Source organism: Hyla sarda, chromosome 9 (assembly GCF_029499605.1).
Source record: "Hyla sarda isolate aHylSar1 chromosome 9, aHylSar1.hap1, whole genome shotgun sequence".
Lineage (NCBI taxonomy): Eukaryota > Metazoa > Chordata > Amphibia > Anura > Hylidae > Hyla > Hyla sarda.
Genome location: NC_079197.1, coordinates 22483581 through 22509807, shown reverse-complemented (window position 1 = coordinate 22509807; position 26227 = coordinate 22483581). Strand labels below are relative to the sequence as shown.

At 46.3% G+C, this 26227-nt stretch overlaps 1 protein-coding gene and 1 long non-coding RNA gene across 4 annotated transcripts in view; one reads left to right on the top strand and one right to left on the bottom strand.

Annotated features, from left to right (window-relative positions):
- DOLPP1 (dolichyldiphosphatase 1) overlaps nt 1–7014 on the bottom strand; it is a 65438-nt gene extending 58424 nt beyond the window's left edge. For 2 of the 3 annotated variants that reach the window (XM_056538779.1, XM_056538781.1), the window contains exon 1: nt 6883–7014. In XM_056538779.1, the coding sequence (XP_056394754.1) occupies nt 6883–6961 (79 nt within the window). In that variant the 5' untranslated portion in view covers nt 6962–7014. Of the gene's footprint in view, nt 1–6690; nt 6858–6882 lie in introns of those variants that run through there. The other variant, XM_056538780.1, reaches the window with a different exon arrangement.
- A 10-nt stretch (nt 7015–7024) lies between these two features.
- Nucleotides 7025–26227, top strand: part of LOC130290739 (uncharacterized) — a 34164-nt gene continuing 14961 nt past the window's right edge. Inside the window, exon 1 of the long non-coding RNA XR_008847676.1 lies at nt 7025–7157. This is a non-coding gene — a long non-coding RNA (uncharacterized LOC130290739). The remainder of the gene's footprint in view (nt 7158–26227) is intronic.

Genomic DNA, 26227 nt, shown 5'->3' with positions numbered 1-26227 from the left:
TCTCTGTATTGTAGGGGGCGCTACCAGACACCAGTCAGTGCATACACTTCAGTAATACAGGTGTTTTACCAGTGAAATGTCCATTCTGTTTGGTCGGTTCTTCCGGCCATTGACACGTATCACAGATCTGGACTGTCTGTACATTGTATGTTGAGTCTGGTTTCAAGTTACGATGGTCCAGAAAAGACCATTGTATGTTGAAACTATTGTATGTTGAGGCCATTGTAAGTTGAGGTATCACTGTATTGTAGTTAGCAAGATTATAGAAAATAATATTTACTAGGAAATAAAGTGCCCAAATTACAATACATACATATAATAGACAAAGAAGGATGGGGGAATAGGATACAGGGGAATTTCTACATTAGAGTTCCTACCTATCTAGGATGGAAACTCCTAAACTAAGTGTGGATAGGGGAAGAGGAACAAAACTAACAGAGTTGATAATCTATGAGCTAGCCTCTCTAACCAACGCGTTTCACCCGATAATTTATGGGGCTCATCAGGGAACAAGGGGAGGAAAATGGAATGTAACAAACACATTGAAGATATTAGATAACGAAATTTGTAAACACATAGGTGTTAGATGACAATTAGTGGGCACAGTACAGGGTTAATACAAGATGTTAGATGTACAATTAGGAGAAGTAGGCACAGCGTCAGTGGGTCAAAGATGGTCAGTCAGTCACAAAGAATAAGAAAGAGGTTGTTTTTGGTCCAGGATTAAAACAGACAGACAATGGGGGAGATTTATCAAAGGATTTAGACTGGTTTTTCCTGTCTAAATTTGTCGCACAGAAAGTCGCAGTCTAAATATGTGCAACTTTTCTGCGACTTTTGCTCTAGAGGATTTTTAGAACATGATGCATTCTAGTCTATTTTAGACTGAAATGCATTGAAAAATGCATTGGTGCTGAATTTATCAAGAGCGACTTTTCAGCGACAAGTCGCATAGGCTGAAAGTACGCCGAAATGTCAGACCATGTTGGAGCAGGTTTAAATATAGACTAAAGCATAGATCATGAAGTCTGTGCATAGAATTTATCAAGAGCCGTGCGCCATTTGATAAATTAGGTGCACAATAGACCAGACTAACCCTCTGAAGTTTGGTCTATATTGATGCGGGACATGGACAACTTTGATAAATATCCCCCAATGTGTAAAAAGGTACAACAACAGATGTCAACAATAACAATCATATATTGGATAGAAAAATAAGAGGACAATAATGGCCATGAAATATGTTTATGGGTGTGGCACGATAATATCCCAACCACTAGTTGCTTGATGAGACAAGAGATGGTCCACACAAAAATAATGAGACCTGTGGGAATGGCCATACAGTGATCCCTCAACTAGCAATGGTCTCAACATACAATGGTCTTTTCTGGACCATCGTAAGTTGAAACCAGACTCAACATACAATGTACAGACAGTCCAGATCTGTGATACCTGTCAATGGCTGGAAGAATCGGCCAATCAGAATGGGCATTCACTGTTAAAACCCCTGTATTACTGAAGCGTATGCACTGACTGGAGTCTGGTAGCGCCCCCTACAGTACAGGGAGGTATTACATGTTCTGTACACTTTACCTGTACCAGGGTTAGCTGCTCCTTTGGACACCAGGTGAGGGCGACTCCATTACTTTTTAGGACACTGTGTACTGTACAGGACCCTGAAGAAGCTCCTGTCCGCTACATAGACCAGTGTTTTCCAATCAAGGTGGCCTCAGCTGTTGCAAAACTGTCCGGGCATGCTGGGAGTTGTAGTTTTGCAACAGCTGGAGGCTCCCTGCTTGGGAAACACTGACATAGACAGTGATTACAGCTCCCAGCAGATCTTTCTTACTTTTATATGTAAGGATTTGCTTTATCTATGTTAGTTATCTACTTATTTTTCTTTAATCCTCACTTTTTCCTATTTATGGATGACATTTTGGTGCCTTTAGAACCAATTACCAGGTTTCCATAGAGATCTGGTCTCAACATACAATGGTTTCAACATACAATGGTCGTCCTGGAACCAATTAATATTGTAACTTGAGGGACCACTGTATATGGATACAAGTAACGAAAATGTCCCAAGTCTGAGCACCCAAGGACCAAAAACCCTGATCTGTAAATCCAGAGTGTACTAAGGATGAGAGTCCATTCAAAGAGGAGCCACCAAGTTGTAGCAGGATGAGGATTACACTGTCCTAGCCTAGGAGATATTACAACACAGAGGTCCCAGTCGATGCGATAAACCCTATGATGTTCTAGTATCCCTCATTGTAGCTGCTGTACCCGGATGGACACCGCTATGATCTTTAATTGGTTACCAGCAGTGAAACGCTTCGGCTATAGGTAAGGCTTGACAAAGGATAACCTATAGCCGAAACGTTGCACTGCTGGTAACCAATAAAAGACCACGGCTTTCTTTACACATTGGAGTCTGCTGCTTTTTGTGCTGTGACCAATTTTGCTTGGATTTCCTATTCTAGAATCACTTCTATAGGAAGCCAGTTCATGTTCAGTTTAACTCCAACTCCCAGCATGCCCAAACAGCCAAAGGTTTGAGGGCTTGCGACAACGAGCAGAGAGAGGAGAGCATGGACTTGTTTTCTGAGACCATCTCAGTCATGTGACACAATGCCGGGATGGAACGCTCTTAGTGCACACTCCTCCAGGCTCGTTCTTGCGATTGGTCGGGGACTGAACACACGGATCAAAACATCTCATGTCACCACGACATATAAAAAATAATTCTTTATCACACTGCCTATTTAAACCATGGTAGCGTTGCGTGTATCTAGCTGAAGTGGTTGCTATGGTTACCAGATTATAAAACTTTTTGGAGCGCGATTCTGATTCACCACTTCATCTTCTTTGTAATCTACATAATTCGAGTAGTTTTAGTAAAGTTTTGCTTAGGGTCCAAACACACCACGTTTTTGCTATACTGTTCCCGTATACGGTTTTAAAGGGGGTTATCCAGGAAAAAACTTTTTTTATATATATATATCAACTGGCTCCACAAAGTTAAACAGATTTGTAAATTACTTCTATTAAAAAATCTTAATCCTTTCAGTACTTATGAGCTTCTGAAGTTAAGGTTGTTCTTTTCTGTCTAAGTCCTCTCTGATGACACGTGTCTCGGGAACCGCCCAGTTTAGAAGAGGTTTGCTATGGGAATTTGCTTCTAAACTGGGGGTTTCCCGAGACACGTGTCATCAGAGATTACTTAGACAGAAAAGAACAACCTTAACTTCAGAAGCTCATAAGTACTGAAAGGATTAAGATTTTTTAATAGAAGTAATTTACAGATCTGTTTAACTTTCTGGAGCCAGTTGATATATATAAAAAAGTTTTTTCCTGGAATACCCCTTTAAGTTAAAAACCGTATGGAACTGTATAGAAAACCGTATGCATTGACTTAACATTGTAAACCGTATGTCAAATGCATCATCCGTTTTGTCCGTTTTGCGTCTTATACGGTTTTGTCCGTTTTTTTACCCGTACCCAAAACTGTAGTCTACCACGTTTTTTTGGTCTGGGTGAAAAACTGTATTAAACCGTATACGTTTTTTTAACATGGGAGTCAATGGGAACCGTACAGAACTGTATGTGCATACGGTTCCATCCGGTTTTCACCATCCGGTTTTGGACTTTGCACAGTTTTTTTTCTTGGAATTTCAATCAAACAAGTGAAACTTTATTCAAAATAGAGTGAAAAGTTAAAAACATAGTTTTTTCTTTAACAAAAAAAACAGATGCAACTGGACATCATTTTTCAAACCATATACGGTTTTCACGGTTTTCAACCGTATATGGGTTAAAATTTGTCCACACTTTTTGATACAGTTTAGTCTGGTTTTGAGGAATCTGTTTTTCATCAAAAACCTGATACGGGAACTGTATTGCAAAAACGTGGTGTGAATGCAGCCTTACCTGGTTATGTGGCGAGCTGAAGGTCCAAGCTGAACACCAGCCCTAAAAAGGTGACCTTGTTAAAGGGTTTTATTCAGTGATTAAAGTTGTCCCGTATCCAGAGGGCAGGAGAAGAGTTGCTCCCCAATTTGGGTCCTATTGAAGTATTGATCCCTAGAACAGAGGTCAGTTGTCCCTCGGACACATGCATGGACATCACTCCATTCATTCTCTAGGGGAGGTCTGAAGATTATCGAGTGCTGAGCTACGTTTACAAGTCCCATAAACAGTGAATGGGGGGAGAACATGCACGCTACTACCGTTTTCTGTACACAGCTACTATGCATGTCCAAAGTCACAAAAAAAGTGTGTAGGTGGATCCTGCATCCCTCCATCTGCATTCTATTCTATCATGTACAGTGACCCCCCGACCTACGATGGCCCCGACATACGATCATTTCAACATACGATCACTCTCAGAGGCCATCGCATGTTGAAGGCAGCATCAACATACGATGCTTTTGTATGTCGGGGCCATCGCATAAACGGCTATCCGGCAGCGCAGACTGCTTCAGCTGCCCCCGGATAGCCGTTTACGGTGCCCCGTGTGGTCCGCTGACGATCACTTACCTGTCCTCGGGGCTCCGGCGCATCCTCTTCGGGATCCCCTGCATCGCCGGCGCTCTCCATCTTCGTCATCACGTCGCTGCGCACGCCGTCCTGTCATCCAGTAAGAGCGGCGTGCGTAGCGACGTGATGGCGGCGACGGAGAGCGAGGATGCCGGGGAAGCAGAGGCCTTGCCGGAGCGTCGGGGACACCCCGGGGACGCGGCGACAGCGACATCCAGGGAAGCGGTGACGGTCCGGAGCGGCGGGGACAGGCGAGTACAACTTCCAATACCAGTGGTCTTCAACCTGCGGACCTCCAGATGTTGCAAAACTACAACTCCCAGCATGCCCGGACAGCCGTTGGCTGTCCGGGCATGCTGAGTGTTGTAGTTTTGCAACATCTGGAGGTCCGCAGGTTGTAGACCACTGTCCTATACATTACATTGCACGGATCCCTCAACATACGATGGTTTCAACAAACGATGGTCCATTTGGAACGGATTACCATCGTATGCTGAGGGACCACTGTATAGTAGGGGTATTCAGAGGGTATACAAATCCAAACCAGGGACACCAGCTGCCCAGGACCCCCAGATCTCTGCAGTGGAAAGGCCAATGTGTCCATGCAGCTAGCAGGACTATAGCTGATCCACCACACAAGACATGATGCTGGCTGGCATTACAACATTGGGAGGAATTTATCAGATTATAGTCTCGTAACCATAGCAACCCATCAGTCTGCACAGCAGCCATATACACGAAACACTACCATCATTTAAATGGGCACTGTAATATATATTTATATATAAACCTTGTTGTAGAGACATAAAAAAAAAAAGTTTAGTTTTGTGATTGGTCGGGGTCTGAGTATTCAGACCCCGACCAGTCACAGGAACGAGCCAGAAGAAGTGGGCGCTTAGCAAGTTCGCTCCCGGCTCAGCGTCATATGACTGAGACATTCTCATAATGCAAGTCTATGGGATCCTTCTCTTAAAGGGGTCCTCCACTGGCCAGTGTTCGGAGGGAAATGTTCCGAATACCGTTTTCGCGCTGCGGGGGTCGGTCACGCCCATTGTGACATCATGGACACGCCCCCTAAATGCAAGTCAATGGGAGGGGGCATGATGGCAGTCACGCCCCCTCCCAAAGACTTGCATTTAGGAGGCGTGGCCATGATGTCACAATTGGTGTGGCCGACCCCCGCAGCGCGAAAGCAGGGTTCGGAACCTTTCCCTCCGAACACTGGCCAGTGGAGGACCCCTTTATAGACAGAGCAATCGTGCACTTCTATCCTTGTCACAATCCTAGAGCCTAGGTCTCCAAACTGGACCCCCAGCTGTTGCAAAACTACAACTCCCAGCATGCCCAGTTTTGCAACAGCGGGAGGTCCACAATTTGCAGACCCACTGCCCTGTGACCTATCAAAAGTTGTTTTTTTCAGCAACACTTTGAACCACAATTATTTACAATGTGATTTTTTTTATTATTATTTTTTAATCATTATTTTAATTTTTAGTTTATTTTTTTACATCCCCGCAGTGCAAGATTGGACATCCCCTTAAACCAGAAGGAAAGGGGTTAATATATAACACCAACATATGAGCGGCTTTGGGTTTTATAGACAGAAGGGCCAGTCAATGGTAAAGAGGGGCCCCCCCCAAGATGGTCAGAGTAAAGGGGGGACCCAAAAGCCATTGAGAAGGGATGACCACAACCCCCTAATTGGGCTAAAACTACACATACAACTTCATAAAAGATGTGCGCCATTTCTTATCGCCAATTAGGGGGTCAGGTGACTTATACAGTAGTTTTTGTTTGCGACAAGTCTTATAGACCAGTGTTTCCCAACCAGGGTGCCTCCAGCTGTTGCAAAACTACAAATCCCAGCATACCCAAACTGCTGTATCCAAATGGGGTGCAATCATGGTAACAATAATAATAATTTAATAAATAATGCACATATAAACTGAACACAATTCATACATGTCTGAGCAGAAGACGTTTACTACAGAGAAGTGTTTCCCAACCAGGGTTCCTCCAGCTGTTGCAAAACAACAACTCCCAGCATACCCTTCCGGGCATGCTGGGAGTTGTAGTTTTGCAACAGCTGGAGGCACACTGGTATATGGGCCACAGGACATTATTCCCCCCCCTCCATGACAGTCCACACACCATCAGGTACAGACAGAAAATGCGCCGCGCATGCGCACCCGCCCATACGGCTTCAGACGCAGGCACACTGCGCACGCGCAGAGCCCAGACAGTCCCGTGAAGGGATCACAATATCGCCATTAAATCTTTCTTCTAGCCAATCTCAATCGGCCGTCCGCGGGGCGTCAATGCCGGTGAAGGACGTCATTTTACCTGCTGGGTACTCCACGTGCGTGAGGAAAACCGGGCGCCATTGAGCCGAGAGCGAGCACTGTTCTACAGCCGCCATCATACCCGGATACCGGGCGTTTGGAAACGGTAGTGGCTGGTTCCCATCCCCCTCCCAGAAGGACCTTGATGACGTCGTGGTCACATGACCGAGATTTCGAGCCTACCACGTGATCTCTCTGTGGAGAGGAGGAAAGAAGAAAAAAAAAAGGCGGGAAGCGAGCGGGAAAGTTCAAATGAAGGAGAAGTCTGCGCGTCGTGTGTGTGAGGGGAGAGAACTGGGCGGGAGATGTGAGGGGGGGGGGCAGCCAAATATTAGTGAAAAAAAGAAGTAAATCAGAAATAATATAATTTAGGGTGCGTTCACACCACAGTTTAACCCATTGAAGACTGAGACATTTTTTATTTTTGCACTTTTGTTTTTTCCTCATCACCTTCTTAAAATCATAACGCTTTCAATTTTCCACCCACATGAGGGCTTGTTTTCTGCACCACCAATTTAACTTTGTAATGACATCAATCATTTCACCACAATATCTATGGCGAACCAAAAAACTTAATTAGGCTGGGTCCACACTACGTTTTGTCCCATACGGGAGCGCATACGGCAGGGGGGAGCTAAAAGCTCGCGCTCCCGTATGTAACCGTATGCGCTCCCGTATGTCATTCATTTTAATGAGCCGACCGGAGTGAAACGTTCGGTCCGGTCGGCTCATTTTTGTGCCGTATGCGCTTTTACAACCGGACCTAAAACCGTGGTTGACCACGGTTTTAGGTCTGGTTGTAAAAGCGCATACGGCGCAAAAATGAGCCGACCGGACCGAACGTTTCACTCCGGTCGGCTCATTGAAATGAATGACATACGGGAGCGCATACGGTTACATACGGGAGCGCGAGCTTTTAGCTCCCTCCTGCCGTATGCGCTCCCGTATGGGACAAAACGTAGTGTGGACCCAGCCTTATTTGCGGGGCAAAATTGAAAAAAAAATGCCATTTTGTAACTTTTCGGGCTTTCGGTTCCACGCAGTGTACTTTTTGGTATAACTGAAACCTTATATTTATTCTGTAGGTCCATACGATTAAAGTGATATCCAACTTATATAGGTTTGATTTTGTTTTTAAAAATTATAACTTTTTGTCTGAAAATTAGCATTTTTAAAAATGGCCTCTGCCGACCCCTATAACTTTTAATTTTCCGTATATATATGGGGATGTGTGAGTGCTCATTTTTTGAGCCATTATCTGTAGTTTTTATCGGTACTACCGTATTTTTCGACGTATAAGACGCACTTTTTCTTCCCCAAAACTGGGGGGAAAAAGTCGGTGCGTCTTATACGGCGAATACACCCCTATCGCGGCGGTCCCTGCGGCCATCAACGGCCGAGACCCGCGGCTAATACAGGACATCAATCGCAGTGAGGCCCTGAATTAACCCTTCAGACGCGGTGATCAAAGCTGACCGCCGCGTCTGAAGGGAAAGTGACACTAACCGGGCTGTTCGGGACCGCCGCGATTTCACCGCGGCGGTCCCGAACAGCCGAACTGAATAGCCGGGTTAGTGCTTACAGGACACCGGGAGGGACCTTACCTGCCTCCTCGGTGTCTTCTCCGTTCAGGGATCCCCTGTATGGCTGGCGCTCTCCTTCCTCGTCGTCGCGTACGTGCGTCGGCGTGCGTAATGACGGCGACGGAGAGCGAGGATACCCGGCCGGCAGCAGAGACGTTCCGGAGTGACGGGGACACGGCAGAAGGGATGGAACGACATCCAGGGCAGCAGTGACGGGTCCGGAGCGGCGGGGACACGTGAGTATTACCTCCTATGCAGTGGTCTTCAATCTGCGAACCTCCAGATGTTGCAAAACTACAACTCCCAGCATGCCCGGACAGCCAACGGCTGTCCGGGCATGCTGGGAGTTGTAGTTTTGCAACATCTGGAGGTCCGCAGGATGAAGACCGCTATTGGGTTCAAAATCTTTATTTTTTTAGATGTTGCACCTATAAATTGGGTGCGTCTTATACGCCGGTGCGTCCTATAGGGCGAAAAATACGGTAATTTTTTATAGTTTGGACATTTACGCACGCGGCAATACCAGATATATATATATATATATATATATATATATATATATTTTTTTTTTCTAAATGGGAAAAGGGGGGGTGATTCAAACTTTTATTAGGGAAGGGGTTAAAAAACGTAACTTTTTTTGTAAACTTTTTTTTACACAATTTTATAGTCCCCATCGTGTGCTAGAAGAATATGCCAGCATTAGGATTGCTCCATAGATGGCAATGTATTTCCGAGTGGATTCCAAAGAAAGAATTGACGCAATTCTTTCTGCAGAGGCTGGAATTGAAATTTCCGTGGCAGATGCTTCCACCACGGAAATTCCACCATGCGCATGGCGAAGCAGAATCCCATTAAAAACAGCGGGACTCTGTTGCAACAAAATTTCATAGCTGAATTTTTCTGCTGAATGTTTTTACAGCAAATGGCGCTTGTGATTCCCAAAAAGTCATGTAAAATATAGTACAACAAATCACATGGCACTGTATAGGAGGTTATAGGGTAGTGGTCTTCAAATTGCAGACCTCCAGATGTTGCAAAACTACAACTCCGGCCATGCTGGTAGTTGTAGTTTCGCAAAAGCTTACTTTTTTCCTACAGGGAAACAGATTTTTTCATAATGACGCTCGGAAATTCTAATGCAGCAGAATCGCCTTGCTGTCAATAGGATTCTGATGCGCATTGCACACTATGTAATTTTAGCGGTGGCACTCCGCCACTGAAATTCTTCTGCCAAAGAATAAACTTGGCCATTATTTTGGTGAAATACAGCTCAGAATACGTTGCCGTCTATAGGGACCGGCAATTTCTGCCTGGTCCTAGCGCGATCCCCACCCGAAGAAGGGGCCACCTGGCCCCCTCCATATATCTCTATGGGAGAGGAGTTTGGGGGTCAAGACGTACTGCTTCAGGGGGGCTCCAGAAGATCGCGTGGGCCGCAGCGATCAAAAACTGTGGACAGGGGATACGTTTTTTTCCTTGAGATAGCTCCTTTAAACTCATTTTTTGAAAAATGGGAAAAGGGGGGTGTTTTAACCCCTTTAGAACAGACCCATTTTTTACCTTTAAAGTCATTAACTTTTTTTTTATATGTTGTAATACTTACGTACTAAAACATATCTCTAATATACATCAATAATTTTTTTTTGTGTTTAAAATATTGTATTTTCTATTTGAAATCCGGTCACTAGGGGTCTCCCTCCTAGTGGCCGGCTGCAGCCTGCTGTGACGTCACAGCTGAATTCGGACCGATCCCGGCCGAGCAATCGGTCCTAATTCAGTCAGCCTGCGCTCGCTCCCTGCCTGTCAATCAGACAGGCGGGAGCGAGCGCTGTGAATGCCGAGGCTGCGCGCATTGGTTCACTGGCCTCGCATGCAGCCCATCCCCGCCCCCGGCAGGGATTTTCAAAGCTAGAGCTGGGTGGGAGGGCAGAGCGAAGGCAGAGCAGTGGGAAACAGGAGGTACACGCCTCACTCAGCTCTCCTCCCCCTGCTCTGCCTTCGGAGCACACAGATCTGCACGGGAGAAAGAACACAGAGCAGGGGAGAGAGGACGTACACGTCTCCCTCATCTCCTCCCTGAGCTCTGCCTGTGTTCACTGAATGGAACGGGAGGATGACAAAGTGCACGGGCTGGGGATTATTTCTATGTGTGAAGGGGGGGGGGGGACTCCTGAATGACACATGCTGGGAGTTGTAGTCCCTGTTATGTGTGTCACAACGGCAGGTCGGCGATGCTCCTATACTCCTCCTCCCTGGGTAGCACATGAACTGCTAAACAGGGACAAGGATACCCCGAGGCAGCCTGCCATGCTATTGGCCCCTGATCTATGCGTGCTCCCAACAGGAGCGCAGCATAGATGAGGTGAGGGCGGAAGTCGGCGCCCAGCAGGCATCAGTGACGTGGCTCCTGCTGGGGAAGACTGCTTCCTGCTCACCAAGAGAGAGCAGCATGAGAATAGCTGTTTAGAAGGTAGGAATTTTTTTTTTTTTAAAAGGCAGGAAGGGTGTTAGGGATAGATTAGCAATAAGTAGGGACCGAAAAATTAAATATATACATGGTGGGAGCTACTCTTTAATGACCAGGCTCTTTTTTTTTTATTTGACATGTGTGTCTTTGAATGGTAATAACTTTAGATTGCTTTTTCTGAGGGGAGAGATTCTGAGACTGTTTTCCGTGACATATTGTACACATAAGTGGTGCATTTTTATTGTCACATGCAGCATTTTTTTGTGAAAAACTGGAAAATTTCTGGCGGTTTTTCAAAAAAATTTTTTTCAATGGTGTTCACTGTGCGGTATAAGTGATGTTATATTTAGTCTGTGGGTCGGCACAATTATGGTGATACCCATTTTATGTAGCTATTTATGTTCTTTTTCCTTTTCTGAGCAAAATTCTTTTTTTCCTTTTTTTGTGTTATAATTTTCCGACAGTCGTAACTTTTTAATTTTTTGTCCGACGCCATTGAGTGAGGGCTTATTTTTTGCGGGAAAAGCTGTACTTTTTATTGGTATAATTCTTGCAACACATGTTACTGTCAGATCTTTTTTTATTCTGCAATTTGCACCAAAATTGACTAATTTTATGCTTTTTTGTTGTTTTGGAGACAAGCCTCTATGATGTCTCCTATATGGGGGAGATTTTTCAAAACCTGTGTAGAGGAAAAGTTGACCTATTGCCCATAGCAACCAATCTGATTGCTTCTTTTATTTTTCAGAGGCTTTTTTTCAAAGGGAAATAATCAATCTGATTGGTTTCTATGGGCAACTGGTCAGCTTTTCCACTACACAGGTTTTAATAAATCTCCCCCTATATCTTTATAGAAAACCCTCAGAGGATATTATAGAGCAGTACTCAGCAGTGTAAGCTATGAATTCGACACAAGATTTTTTTCAGGATTTTATAAATCTTTCTACAATTTTGGGAAATTTTACAAGCTGTGTATCCAGCACTGAGATGAGATCTAATACAGCAGTGTGTACTCTCTCTGCAGTCTCCCTGTTGGCTTCCGGCTTTCTCCCCCCCAAAAAACCCATCATCTCTCCAAAGACTTGTATGGATGGCATGTAACTGATTCCTCACTGTTCTGCCAGTCTATCTTGTAAACACAAGATGGAATTAAGATGGTTTTCAGATTGAATGGTGAGTTTAAAGGGGTACTCCACTGGCCAGCGTTCAGAACATTTAGTTCCGCACCCTGTGTGCATGCTGCAGGGGTCGACCCCGCCCCCTCTTGACGTCATTCCCCCTCAATGCAAGGTAAATTCTTTGAATTTGTCAGTTCCCACGGGTTAGGACCATGGTAGTCCATGCCTGCAGGGGTTGGGCAAAGTCCTGCAGAAATGTGTGACAGCACCAGAGACAAGTAGTGCCTGCTTGCTGGCAGTGCTCAGAGCTCCAGCCCATAATGGGGGTAGGGATGCTCAGATTCCATCACAAGATTGAACAAGTTAAATTTTCCAAAGAAGAAAATATTCCAGTTTCTTGGGTGTGGTATAAAAGTAACTTTTATTGCTTCATCCAACAAGTGGTAAAAGGTACAGGACAGGTAACACTGAGGGGTTTCGGGTCGGCTGCACCCTTAGTCTTCGCATAAAAGCCAAGAATAAGGGTCCAGTAGACCCAAAACACTTCAGCGTTACCTGTCCTGTAGCTTTTATCACTTGTTGGATGAAGCAATAAAAGTTCCTTTTATACCGCACCCAAGAAACTGGAATATTTTCTTCTTTGCACTATATACCTTCCGGGTTGGTGGCGCTGCCGCTGTTAAAGGGGTAGTCCACTGGAATTTTTTTAATCAACTGGTGCCAGAAAGTTAAACATATTTGTATCTTAATCCTTCCAGTACTGCTGTTATGATCCACAGGAAGTTCTTTTCTTTTTGAATTTTCTTTCTGTCTGACCACAGTGCTCTCTGCTGACACCTCTGTCCATTTTAGGAATTGTCCAGAACAGAGTAGGTTTTCTATGGGAATTTGCTCCTACTCTGGACAGTTCCTAAAATGGACAGAGGTGTCAGCAGAGAGCACTGTGGTCAGGCAGAAAGAAAATTCAAAAAGAGAATAACTTTCTGTGGATCATACAGCAGCTGATAAGTACTGGAAGGATTAAGATTTTTTTTAATAGAAGTAATTTACAAATCTGTTTAACTTTCTGGCACTAGTTGATTTAAAAAAAATGTTTTCCTGTGTAGTACCTCTTTAAATCTAGTTTTGCATATGAAGTTCAGTTTTCCCTGCAGAATCTAATTCCATATTGAAAGTTCTGCTTTCTATAGTGTGGACCAGTGTTTCCCAACCAGTGTGCCTCCAGCTGTTTCAAAACTACAACTCCCAGCATGCCCGGACAGCCTTTGGCACACTGCTGGAGGCACACTGGTTGGGAAACCGTGTGTGGACTGAGCAGCAGAATCTCATTAGGATCAACAGGATTCTGCTTGCTAACAGAATTTCTTCATGGAAATTATGTAGAGTGACTGGGCCTAAGAAACAGGTTTCTAAATGATAACTTACTGGGTTCACATGTAGTATTTAAGCAAGTATTTTCTACCAAAAGTGGGTCCACAACACAGAAAAAGGTGCATATCTTTTCATAATAGGTGCATATCTTTCCCTGCCCTACCAACTTTGATTGATAGATCTCTTCCTATAACCAAACAGGGATAAATCAAATCATTCAAGGCTGGTGGGGCAGGGAGAAGCAGCCAGGGACCACCCTGATGACTTGTGGCTCAGACAGCATAAAAGTGATGACAGGTTACATTTAAAGGGGTACTACACTGAAAAATATCTTAAGGGAATAAGATGTCTGGTCGCACAGCACACCAGTCATCTGTGCTCAGTGCGAACTCCGCTCTGTGCCGGATGACTGGCGATATTGACTACAGCCGGCACGACCCCTCCATTCATGTCTATGGGAGGAGGCGTGACTGCTACGTACTAGCCGTCACACCCCCTCCTATGGATGTGAATGGAGGGGGCGTGGCATGATGTCACAAACGCGAAAGCTTCAATCTTCCGTGTTCGGGACAACGACGCTGCCGGGCCAGAGATCACTAGGGTCCCCAGCAGTGGGACCCCGACGATCAGACATCTCACCCCTATCCTTTGGCTAGGGGATAAGAAGTTTTTCAGCGGAGTACCCCTTTAAAAGGGTATTTCCATATCATAGTGATGCAGTTGTTTTATGATTGGTAGTGGTCCGACCTCCAAAACCTACCTCGAGGATCGGGCCACACTTCAGTTCCCCATAAAGAGTTTTTTTACCTCGAGGTTCGGGCCACACTCCAGTTCCCCTAAAGAGTTTTTTTTATTGACGATCCACTGTGTACAGCTAAAGCCCTTTCATATTCTGGATTGGTGGAACCGACTAGGAAAAACTGCATATGGATAAATACAGGTTGCAGAGAACTCAATAATAACTCCACAGGCGGTGAGCTTCAGTGCTCCCTCTAGAGGAGTCTGTTGGCATTCAGATTTCCAATATACCTCCTCAATCAAAGAGTATAATGCCCCACGCTTTATAACAATTTTGGTATTAAAAAGTTGTTTTCCTGTTGTTCTGCATCCAACATTTACACATATATCTTGCAGATCTGTGATATTAATTCATATTTATAAACCTCATTTCTCTATCGGGGACACAGACCGTGGGTGTATGCTGCTGTCTCTAGGAGGTATGACACTATGGCAACAAAAAAAGTCGGCTCCTCCCAGCAGGATATACCACCTCCAGGCCCTGAGCTAATCAGTTTAAGCTTGGTGTCTGAAGGAGGTGGACATGGTCTGGATTTCTCCAGACCAGGTCTTATGTTTTATTATTTTCCTAGTTAGGGATGTGTTAGTTTTTTATTCCTTTTTCTTTCACGTTTTCAGGTGGGGACTCAGGAACTGCGGCTCACTGTTTCCCCATTGCCATTGAGGGGGCACAGACATTGCGTATATGCGCTGTTAACCCCCTCTCGCCAACGGTCATCGCCTGGGGTTGTACCTCATGGGTCCAGGTCCCCCTTTTCCCTGCTCGCCTCGCTCGCACATGGTAGCTCGGCGTGATGCAGGTAACAGAAGCTGACTGAAAACCTTGCAGAAGACTCCATTAGATAAGTTCTTCTGATTGAGGTGATTATATATTTTCTCCCTTAGGTGCTGACTTGCAACCTCTGGAGACCCTCATTTTTTGGACACCTTTCAGGTCAAAGGGGCTGGCCTGTGTTGGGGCTCTATCTTTTATTCAAAGCAGGGGCGAGCAATGGCATTTTGGGAAGGAAGGGGAAACTTTATTACTAAGTACGTGTGTGTTTTTATACTATGCGGCTGTCAGCCGCAGCGCTTACTATGCAGCTGACAGCCGCTGCGTTTGTACTGTTCGGCGCACGGAGCCGGCGGACATGTGTATCGCCGCTCACTTCCCCGCGGGCGCAGACGTGACTCACATGTGCGCCCGGGGCAAGGAGCGGGCTCCATTACTATTCTTCACGGCGGCCGGGGCGCTATAGCTCCGCCCACAGGGCCGCCGGGGCTTACTGGATGCGCGAACCGCCCTCCAATCAGCGCCGCGCGCGCGATTCTCAGGGTCCTCTTTGCCACCCCAATTTACAGTCGCTGCATTTGACAGCGTGGTGGTTGAGACCATGGTTTTGAGAGCCCGCGGTTTCTCTTCCTAAGTCATGCTCAGGGCTCGTAAGCCCTCCTCGGCAAAAATTTACCACTGTACTTGGCGGTCTTATTTTCGTTGGTGTGAAGCTCAGGTTTTGTCTCCTGTTACTTTTTCTGTTCCCCGTCTTCTCTCTTTCTTGCAGTCGGGTTTGGAACTGGGTTTGTCTCTCAGTTCCCTTAAGGGTCAGGTTTCGGCTCTTTCTATTCTTTTCCAGTGTCCTCTGGCTTCCAATTCTCATGTCTGGACCTTTCTTCAAGGAGTGGCGCATGCTGTCCCTCCTTATCGGTCACCTTCTCCCCCTTGGGACTTGAATCTGGTTCTGGACCCCTCCAAGGTGAACCTTTTGAACCCCTTAAGGAGGTGTCCCTGCGCCTCCTTTCTTGGAAAGAGGCGTTTCTTGTTGCTATCACCTCCATCCGGAAAGTGTCTAAATTGGCAGCTCTCTCCTGCCGTTCTCCGTTTCTGGAGCTTCATCAGGACAAGGTTGTCTTCCGGCCAGATCCTTCCTTTTTGCCTAAGGTTGTTTCGGCCTTTCATCTCAATGAGGACATTGTTCTTCCGTCCTTTTGTCCCCCTCCTTCTCATCCTAAGGAGCATTTACTCCACAAACTGGATGTGGTTCGGGCTGTTAGGTCTTACCTCTCTATCACTTCTTTGTTTCGTCAGTGTGATTCCTTTTTCGTCCTTACGGAAGGTCGTCGCAAGGGACAACCTGCTTCCAAGGCCACCATTTCTCCGTGGATCCGGTCTGCCATTTCGGAAGTCTATCGCTGTAGGGGGAAGGTTCCTCCCTTCAGGGTTGTGGCTCATTCTACCCGTTCTGTTGGGGCATCCTGGGCTCTCCAGAACAAGGCCGCGACTTTGCAGATTTGCAAGGCAGCTGCTTGGTCGTCCTTGCACACTTTCTCGAGATTCTACTGGGTTCATACCTTCGCATCGACTGATGCTAGTCTGGGCCGTAAAGTGCTGCAGGTGGCAGTGGAACAGCCATTTGCATAACTGATTATCTGCCCACCCAAGGAACGGCTTTGGTACGTCCCACGGTCTGTGTCTTCCAGGTGTATTCAGGACCCATTCTGCTTCCTGCATGGGACAAGTCACCATTGCAGTGGTCACGTGAAGCAAAAAGTAAGAGAAAACTCTCATCGTAAATAGTTTTAATACATTTATATGAAGGCAGCCTCCTAGCTACCAAGGCCGTATGGTAAGAGGTATAACATCTTCTTTACATTGCTGTAGAGCAGTGTTTCCCAACCAGGGTGCCTCCAGCTGTTGCAAAACCATAACTCCCAGCATGCCCGGACAGCCGAAGGCTGCTGGGAGTTGTAGTTTTGCAACAGCTGGAAGCTCCCTGATTGGAAAATACTGCTGTTAAAATTGGGACAGTCACCTTTTACACTAGAAACACTAGTAGCCAGCTTATCAAGCCTACATTTTACAGATGACCATTAGTCCAAAGTGCTAGTATGGGGAACCTTAAAAATACACAAACAAATAAAGTTATCTGTATGTCATGCACTGAAACTGCAGCTATGGTTCAACAGAAATCTGAAAATCTAAATCAATTGGTAGAAGGCACATGCTGTAGTTATAAGTGTGGCCTGCAGGTGGCATATTAGTGCATTTTCAGCTTTACATTGTAGACAAACTGTAGAAATGTCAATACAATGGTCCCTCAAGTTACAATATGAATTGGTTCCAGGGCGAACATTGTATGTTGAAACCATTGTATGTTCAGTCCTTAAAGGGGTATTCCAGGAAAAAAACTTTTTTTCTTATATATCAACTGGTGCCAGAAAGTTAAACAGATTTGTAAATTACTTCTATTAAAAAATCTTAATCCTTTCAATAATTATCAGCTGCTGAAGTTTAGTTGTTGTTTTCTGTCTGGCAACAGTGCTCTCTGCTGACATCTCTGCTTGTCTCGGGAACTGCACAGAGTAGAAAAGGTTTGCTATGGGGATTTGCTTCTAAACTGGGCATTTCCCGAGACAGGTGTCATCAGAGAGCACTTAGACAGGAAAGAACAACTCAACTTCAGAAGCTTATAGGTACTGAAAGGAATAAGATTTTTTAATAGAAGTAATTTACAAATCTGTTTAACTTTCTGGAGCCGGTTGATATATAAAAAAAAGTTTTTTCCCTGGATAACCTCTTTAACTGTATGAAAGCCTGGTAAATGGTTCTGAAGCCCATAAAATGTCATCCAAAAATAGGAAAAAGTGAGGATTAAAGAAAAATAAGTAGATAACTAAGGGTGCATGCACACCACGTTTTTGCTATACAGTTGCTGTATACGGTTTCAAGCTAAAAACCGCACAGAACCGTATAGAAAACCGTATGCATTGTAAACCATATGTCAAACGCATCATCTTGTTTAGTCCGTTTTGAGTCTTATACGGTTTTGTCTGTTTTTTTTTACCTGTACCCAAAACCGTAGTCTACCACGTTTTTTGGTCCAGGTTAAAAACCGTATTAAACAGTATACTTTTTTTTAAACATGGGAGTCAATGGGAACCGTACGGAACCGTATGTGCATACGGTTCCATATGGTTTTCACCATACTGTTTTTGACTTTGCACAGTTTTTTTTTCTTGGAATTTCAATCAAACAAGTGAAACTTTATTCAAAATGGAGTGAAAAGTTAAAAACATATACTTTTTTTCTTAAAAAACAGATGCAACTGGACATAATTTTTCAAACCGTATATGTTTTTTAAACGTATACAGGTTGAAATTTTTACACACGTTTTGTTACAGTTTAGTCTGGTTTTGAGGAATCAGTTTTTCATCAAAAACCTGATACGGGAACTGTATTGCAAAAACGTGGTGTGAATGCACCCTAAGGCTGGGTTCACATCACGTTTTTGCCATACTGTTTTCAATCCGTTTTTCTAAAGAAAACCGTATGGCAAAAAAAACGGATGGAACAGTATGGAAAAAAGTAAACTGTATGCGTTTTAAACAGTATACTGTTTTTAAAAGTGTATACAGTTCCGTCAGTTTTTATAGAAAAAAAAAACACGTTTTTGAAAATTTTGTCCATTTTTATTGGGAGGGGTCTTGGGTGGGGACTTTAGGATGCAAATGTGCATGTGCAAAGTAAAAACCGTATACGTTTTCCCATATGGAACCGTATATATGTGCGTTTCCCATTGACGTCCATGTTAAAAAAAAACGTATGCAGTTGCAGTACGGTTTTTAAACCGGAGAAAAAATCGTGGTCAACCACGGTTTTGACTCCGATTTAAAAACCGTACTGCAACCGCATACGTTTTTTTTTTTAACATGGACATCAATGGGAAACGCATATGTATACGTATTTTCAAAAACGTATGTTTTTTTTTCTATAAAAACGGACGGAACTGTATGCACTTTTAAAAACAGTATACTGTTTAAAAACACATACGGTTTACTTTTTCCCATACTGTTCCATCCGTTTTTTGCCATACGGTTTTCTTTAGAAAAACGGATTGAAAACAGTATGGCAAAAACGTGATGTGAACCCAGCCTAAGGCTGGGTTCACACTACGTTTTGTCCCATACGGGAGCGCATACGGCAGGGGGGAGCTAAAAGCTCGCGCTCCCGTATGTGACCGTATGCGCTCCCGTATGTCATTCATTTCAATGAGCCGACCGGAGTGAAACGTTCGGTCCGGTCGGCTTATTTTTGCGCCGTATGCGCTTTTACAACCGGACCTAAAACCGTGGTTGACCACAGTTTTAGGTCCGGTTGTAAAAGCGCATACGGCGCAAAAATGAGCCGACCGGACCGAACGTTTCACTCCGGTCGGCTCATTGAAATGAATGACATACGGGAGCGCATACGGTGACATACGGGAGCGCGAGCTTTTAGCTCCCCCCTGCCGTATGCGCTCCCGTATGGGACAAAACGTAGTGTGAACCCAGCCTAATATAGATAAAGCAAGTCCTTCCATATAAAAGTAAGAAAGATCTGCTGGGAGCTGTAATCACTGTCTTTGTAGAGGACATGAGCTTCTTCAGGGTCCTGTACAGTACACAGTGTCCCAAAAAATTAACATGGAGCTGCTAACCCTGGCACAGGTTAAGAATAGTACAGAAAATGTAGTACCACCCTGTACTGTAGGGTGGCGCTACCAGACACCAGTCAGTGTATGCACTTCAGTAATTCAGGTGTTTTTCTAGTAAGATGTCCATTCTGATTGGTCAGTTCTTCTGGCCTTTGACATGTTTCACAGATCTTAACTGTCCGTAACATTGTATGTTGAGTTTGGTTTCAACTTACAATAGTCCAGAAAAGAACATTGTATGTTGAAGATATTGTAACCTGAGGCCATTGCTGAGGTATTATTGTATTTATAAATATACCATATGTATGAAGATTTCTAATGATTGTCATTCACTGACAATTTAAATTTCTCGGTCGCTCTTCATTGGGGACACCGATACTGATGGGTATATGCTCTTGCCACTAGGAGGCGCTGACACTAGGAAAAAGTCGGCTCCTCCCTGGCAGGATATACCCGCCCACTGGAAGTAAGGTCATCAGTTTTAGCTAGTGTCAGTAAGAGGCAAAACACAGGTCTGGGAGCTCCCCAGATCTGGTCTTTTTGTATTATTTTCTAGTAAGGGCTGTTCAGTTAGCTTTTTTTCCTCCCTTTTGTTTCTCATTTTCAGGTGGGGTTCAGGAGCATGATGCTACCTGTTCCCCTATATGTGTCACAATTGGCACAGACATAGAGTATGTACTGTTAACCCCTTCTCGCCAACAGCCAGCACCTGGAGGTTGTACCCTGGGTCCGGGTCCCCCACTGCCCCTGCTCGTCCCGCTGTCGTAGCCTGGTATGATGCAGCGTGGCCATAAGCTGGTTGAAGCTGTCTGGGTGAGTATATCATCCCCCCTCCAAGCACCCGCCCACTCACAGTTACAGCAGCCGTTTCTGTCTCAGGGCAGCTGTCAGCTTTTGCAGCTGCTCCCTGTACTTTCTGCGGCCACTGATTTACTTCAGCTGGTCAGATCTCCTCCGGTGCTTGCTGGCCAGCGGGACCCATAATGGCGCCCCCTTCTACCCGTGCTCGGGGCGGGAATCTGGAGACTAACTGAGGGAGGACTCTCTCCCCCCTCTGTCGGCGCTGTCTTGGGAGCGCTAGACAGGAAAAGCCCAGCGCCTTTCGTTGGCCCTCCTCCCACAGCAAGCCCTGCAGGCTTAAGGCGCTGCAGTAATTCTTCATGCTACCAGGGATGTCAGAGGCTGTCTCCCTCCTCTGACTCCCTGGTTCAGGGCCATTTCACCTCCAACCCAACGGAAGCCTGTCTAGCCGGGCACCGCTGTCACCCCCCTGGCCTTGTAGCGGCAAGCGCTCCTACAGCACACTGCATCCCCTCTCCTGTTTAGTTTGCATCTCCCTGCTCTCACAGTCACCGCTGGCTGTACACAGCTGCTGGCCTAGTGCAGCTGTGCGGCGACATGCCAGGGCGTGCGTTTTACTACTTAGGCACTGCCGGTATTGCTTGTCCCAGCCTGCGGATCCTTTCCATCCGCAGCTGTGACCCCCCCTCTCGGCTCCAGCAGTGATGAGCATCACTTTCCTGGAGGGTGGGCCCTTTTCCCAGGGTGTCTCACAGGACTCCCACAGTTCCTCTCTTCTCCTGTCCTCACTGGCAAGGATCGGCGCAATTTTGCACCTCTCTCAGACGGAGTTTAGCTCCGCCCCTCTCCTTCCCCCGTAGCGTATCCTGGCTTGGGCTCGGGGGTTAATGCCGGGAATTCGCAGGGCGAATTTTCTTCCTCTGGTCTCTTTGACTGGAAAACGCCCTCTAGCGGCTGTTAAAGGGGTACTCCGCACCCCTAGACATCTTATCCCCTATCCACGCTCTTCCGCCATTGTGGTCAGGATCCGAAGCCTCCAGCGTTGCCGGAAGCCATACAGATGGGTGCTGCAGCCGAGATCCCGGGGGTCCTCAGCAGCAGGACCCCCGCGATCTGACATCTTATCCCCTATCCTTTGGATAGGGGATAAGATGTCTAGGGGTGCGGAGTACCCCTTTAATGGTATTGTGTTTTTTGTGGCTCCCTCTGCGGCAGCTCATAGCTATTACAGTTTTTTGCCCGTAATATCTGTTTTTATCAGATTAATATCTGCTGGGTCCTTTTCTGGGATTCTATACGGGGTCCGCCTTTTTTCCCAGATAGCGCTATTGGCACCATGTTTTTTGCCCTATGCCCCTGCCATACCTAATTCTGCAGTTCTCACTCTGTGAGGGAGCATATCCGAACCGCGGTGGCGGGCCGTTACGCGGCCCCTGGAGATTTGGTTACATTCCGTGCCTGGTTTTCCCTTACACTGTGTACCATGCCATGTTTACTGTGCCCATGGCTGGTCGTAGTCCCTCGCTATTGGGGCACAGTTCTGGTACCCTTACAGGGCTTTTGCACTCCTGGCAGACGCCTAGGGCCTTTTCGGGGGTTCTTCCTCCAACGGTCATCCATCAGGGGAGGGTTCTTGACTGTGCATACACTATGATTCCCTCCTCCACAGGTCAACGATCTCATATCTGCCGCATCCAGGGTTGACATTCCGGTACCCCTCGGCCAGTGCGAGGTGTCCAACAGAGTGACCTGTTGCATACTATGGACCCATACCAGTAAGCCAGACAGTGGTCTGCTTGGTTCCTCCGGTGCCTCTCATTTCTCACATGCCTGATGTCTCTGTGGCTGGAGTTCCAGTACCCCACTACCAGTGCGCTGTGTCCGAAGAAGTGCCCTGACGTGTCCTGTGGACCCTATACAGGGTGACAGGGATACCATCCATGGCTCCTCAGCCTCCCCTGATCTCCCAGGGTGGCAGAGATTCTACCCATGGCTCCTAGGCCTCCCACATGCGACCAAGGGGGCACAGTGATCCCGATATGACTATTGTTCCTTTTTCGCCAGCACCTGGAGGTGTACTCGTTCAGCCAGACTGTTGTCTGCATGTTTTCCGACGCAGTCGGTCTCCCATCCCTGGGTTGTCGTGTGCATGGCTGGGGTTTCCAGTCCCTCACTGCTGGTGGGAGAAATCTGGAATAGGGTTCCCTGCAGGTACACGGGACTGATGTCAGTGAGTCAGACATTTTTCTGGAGGTGTCCTTCAGGGGAGGGTTCTTGGCTGTGCATACACTATGATTCCCTCCACCACAGGTCACCGATCTCATATCTGCCATATCAGCGGTTGACATTCCGGTACCCCTCGGCCAGTGCGAGGTGTCCGACGGAGTGACCTGTTACATACCATGGACCCATACCAGTAAGCCAGACAGTGGTCTGCGTGGTTCCTCTATCGCCTGTCATTTCTCACATGCCTTATGTCTCTGCGGCTGGAGTTCCGGTACCCCACTTCCATGCTTCCGGACATTTGGATGTCTGGTGTGGTAGTCTTGGTACCCCTCTACTATCATGAGGTACCCATGTCTGTGTCCCTATATATGCTCTGGCCACCCTGCTCATGTAGAGCCTTCCTCCCCTCCTTTTCGGTGGGGTGTACCTCAGGCCTTCCTGTGTAATTGTTTCCACAGATTTGTGGCGGTTGAGCACCTCTGTTCGGGCATGGAGCCTGCCGGAGCGACGACCTGTTCTGTAACCCCCACCCCCTTCATGCCTCCAGGTAGCTTCCTGGGTTCCTGTACGGGGTGGCTCGGGCGCCTGCTCTGTTGCCAGGATGGCTCCGTGGCCGCACCCTCTGCCCCCCCCCCCCCCCCCACACACACACTTTTTCGCAGGGTCCAAGGTTTCACCCCAATGGGGTGTTTCCTCCCAATGCTGTAGGTTGCTACATGTGCTTCTTACAAAGACATAACTACATATGGAAGTATCTCCCAGCTCGAGAATACAGTTAATGGCACTCTTGGGAAATTCCCTTCCACAGGGGGTACTGGGATCAGAAACCTTGGCACGGTCAGTGCCTGAGTTTCATTTTCATCTTCACCTCCCCTTGTTCTCCCCTCCGCTACGGGGACTATTTCACTGAGCACTTTCTTCTGCCAAGATGGAGCCATCTTGCACTTCCCCTACATGGTGGGGTACCTTGCTGAATCTTTTTTTTTTTTTGCTGGGAGCAATCGGAAGTGCTTTTCGCCGGCTCTGCTTGTGTGCTTACTGCTCAATATTGCAGCCTTGCTCTCCTCCTGTTACTGGTTGTCTACTGCTGCTCATGCAGCTAGGGCATTTCCCTCTATAGGAGGAGTTTATGCAATCGTGTATAGCTCAGCTACAGCCAGTCTGCCATTGCTCTCTTCCTTCCTGGGCGCAATATCCAGGAAGAGTATGCTCATCCTTCCCTTTGTCAGTGTCGGTGGCGCTACACTGCCACTCCGATCTTTTGGAGTAACCTTCTTGTGCCCAGAGCCTGGGAGTCCAAGCTTGGTCCCCTTTTGCTTTTCCCTCCATTTCCATCCTGACGCAACATTGCTGGGAGTGGTTCGCTCCCACCGCTGGGTCCAAGACCAATTAGTCCTTGTTTTGGGCTCTCTCCTAGACTGCTGTGGTGTACCTTATCTTCTGGGTTGGTCTTCCTTGTCCTTCGTGATGATTGCGGTCCCGGTCCACAATTCCATTGTGGGGCGGTCTTTCTGTACCGCTCTTCTTCTTGTTCCGACATAGCAGTATGTTTCCCGGAGCGTTTCACAGTTGTTGGTTTTGCTCCCCATACAGGTGGGGAGGTCTTGAGAGCCTTCAGTTCCATATCGCCGTTCCGGTTTTCCAAGTTACTCATTACTTTCCTTTTCCTCCTTCGGGGTCCATTTACTCCGGGGTTGGACGGAAAGTCTGTCTACCGGGTTGTTCCAGTCAGGCCATTTTTCAGCTGCAGCATGGCTGTGGTTTCTTCCTGCTGTTCAGCCTGTGTGGTGTCCTCTCTTCTCCCCGGGTACTCATGCGGTGCCCCTGGGACAGTGTTTTTTGGCGGCTACAGCTTTCTGGTTTGGATCTTCTGCACTAAGCCTCTCTGGAGACGGTTCCCGTCTCTCTTTTTCATGTGTATTCTGTAGCAATTGTTTCCTTTTGTAAAGTACGGATTCAGGGACCAGATCTTGCTGTCAGCCAGCTTTGTAACTCAGGAGCTGAGGTATTGTCTTTTCTTTTTTGCTCTTATTGTTGTAGGTGGCTTCTCAAGCTTACAGTATTTAAGATCTCTGACCTACTGTATATCTCTCTGCTGGCCGTCTTGTGCATCTATTGATCTTCATAGAAGACAAAAACTACTTACTAGCAGCTATGAGGCATATATACCAGGAGACCAGGATAACTCTTGCTGACATTTTTATTTTGGGCACAATTGCTTGTCTTAAAATCATTTTGTGGTAGATACTAGGGCCAAACTCCCAGACTACCCTCTGTGATATAAAAGAAAATCATAAGATGGACTAAAGTTTAGATGAAATATCCATCTGAACAAAGAAGTAATGTTATTTTTGTTCTATACAGTCCCACACCTCACCTAGCACTTCCATGTCAGGAGAGAAGATACAGGGACCATGGCATCAACCTGGGAGGCAAGAATGTAGCATGACTACCTGAGGCTCGGAGTGAATAAGAATATCACAGTGAGCAGCTACATGCTGGGGAACCTGGTTGTTGTTAGGCTAGTATGGCTAAGCAGCATGGGCATCTGGGAAGGTGAGGAGAAAGCAGCTGTGTACTGCACTAAGTAGTTCACTACCTTTTCAAATCACCACAGTTCAATGCCAATAGCACAAGGGCTTTCTATTGGTCTGCCCAAGAAGGCATGATTATTGGGGGAGAGAAATGGCACGTTGACACCTAGGTCAGCTGAGTATCCCACCAATAAGCACAGCATTTCACAACCAGGGTATCTTCAGCTGTTGCAGAACAACTACTTCCAGCATGCTGGAAATTGTAGTTTGGCAACAGCTAGAGGCACTCTGGTTGGGAAACACTGAATCAGACAATAAAGCTTATCATATTCATAAGCCTTTAGTGAGTGTCAGAAAAAACTTTTGAAGGTAGGAACACACGTTTGTGAAAGCTGTGCAAACCATGTTCAGCTCCATCTCCTACGTCCTACTGCGCACGGACTGGTACGGACCGTACCCTGGTACTGGCAATGGCAAGGTAAAGAATAGTTGTCCAGCGCACGTTCCCGTTTAAAATCCAAATCTTTATTCAAGCATATACACCGGGTAAGAAAGGCAAGGTAGACACAGGTGACACGTTTCAGACCGTCAAAGGGCCTTAGTCATCATATGGTATGACTAAGGCCCTTTGACGTGCTGAAACGCGTCACCTGTGTCTACCTTGCCTTTCGTACCGGGTGTATATGCTTGAATAAAGATTTGGATTTTAAACGGGAACATGCGCTGGACAACTATTCTTTACCTTGCCTAGGAACACACGTTGCATGTTTTCTGCAGCAGAAAATTTGCAGAGGCAGAAGTGAATCCAGCTGGAAGAGGGAAAGTAGTACAGCTTCCATTATATGTCCCCTTCCAGCTGAATCAAGTTCTACCTTTGGCACATTTTCAGAAAATCTGCAGTGTATCAGCAATGTGTGTTCGTACCCTTAAAGCATAACTCCAATATGGTTCGGCGGCAGGATACGTGTTAATCTACCAGCAACTTAAAAGGAATCCAG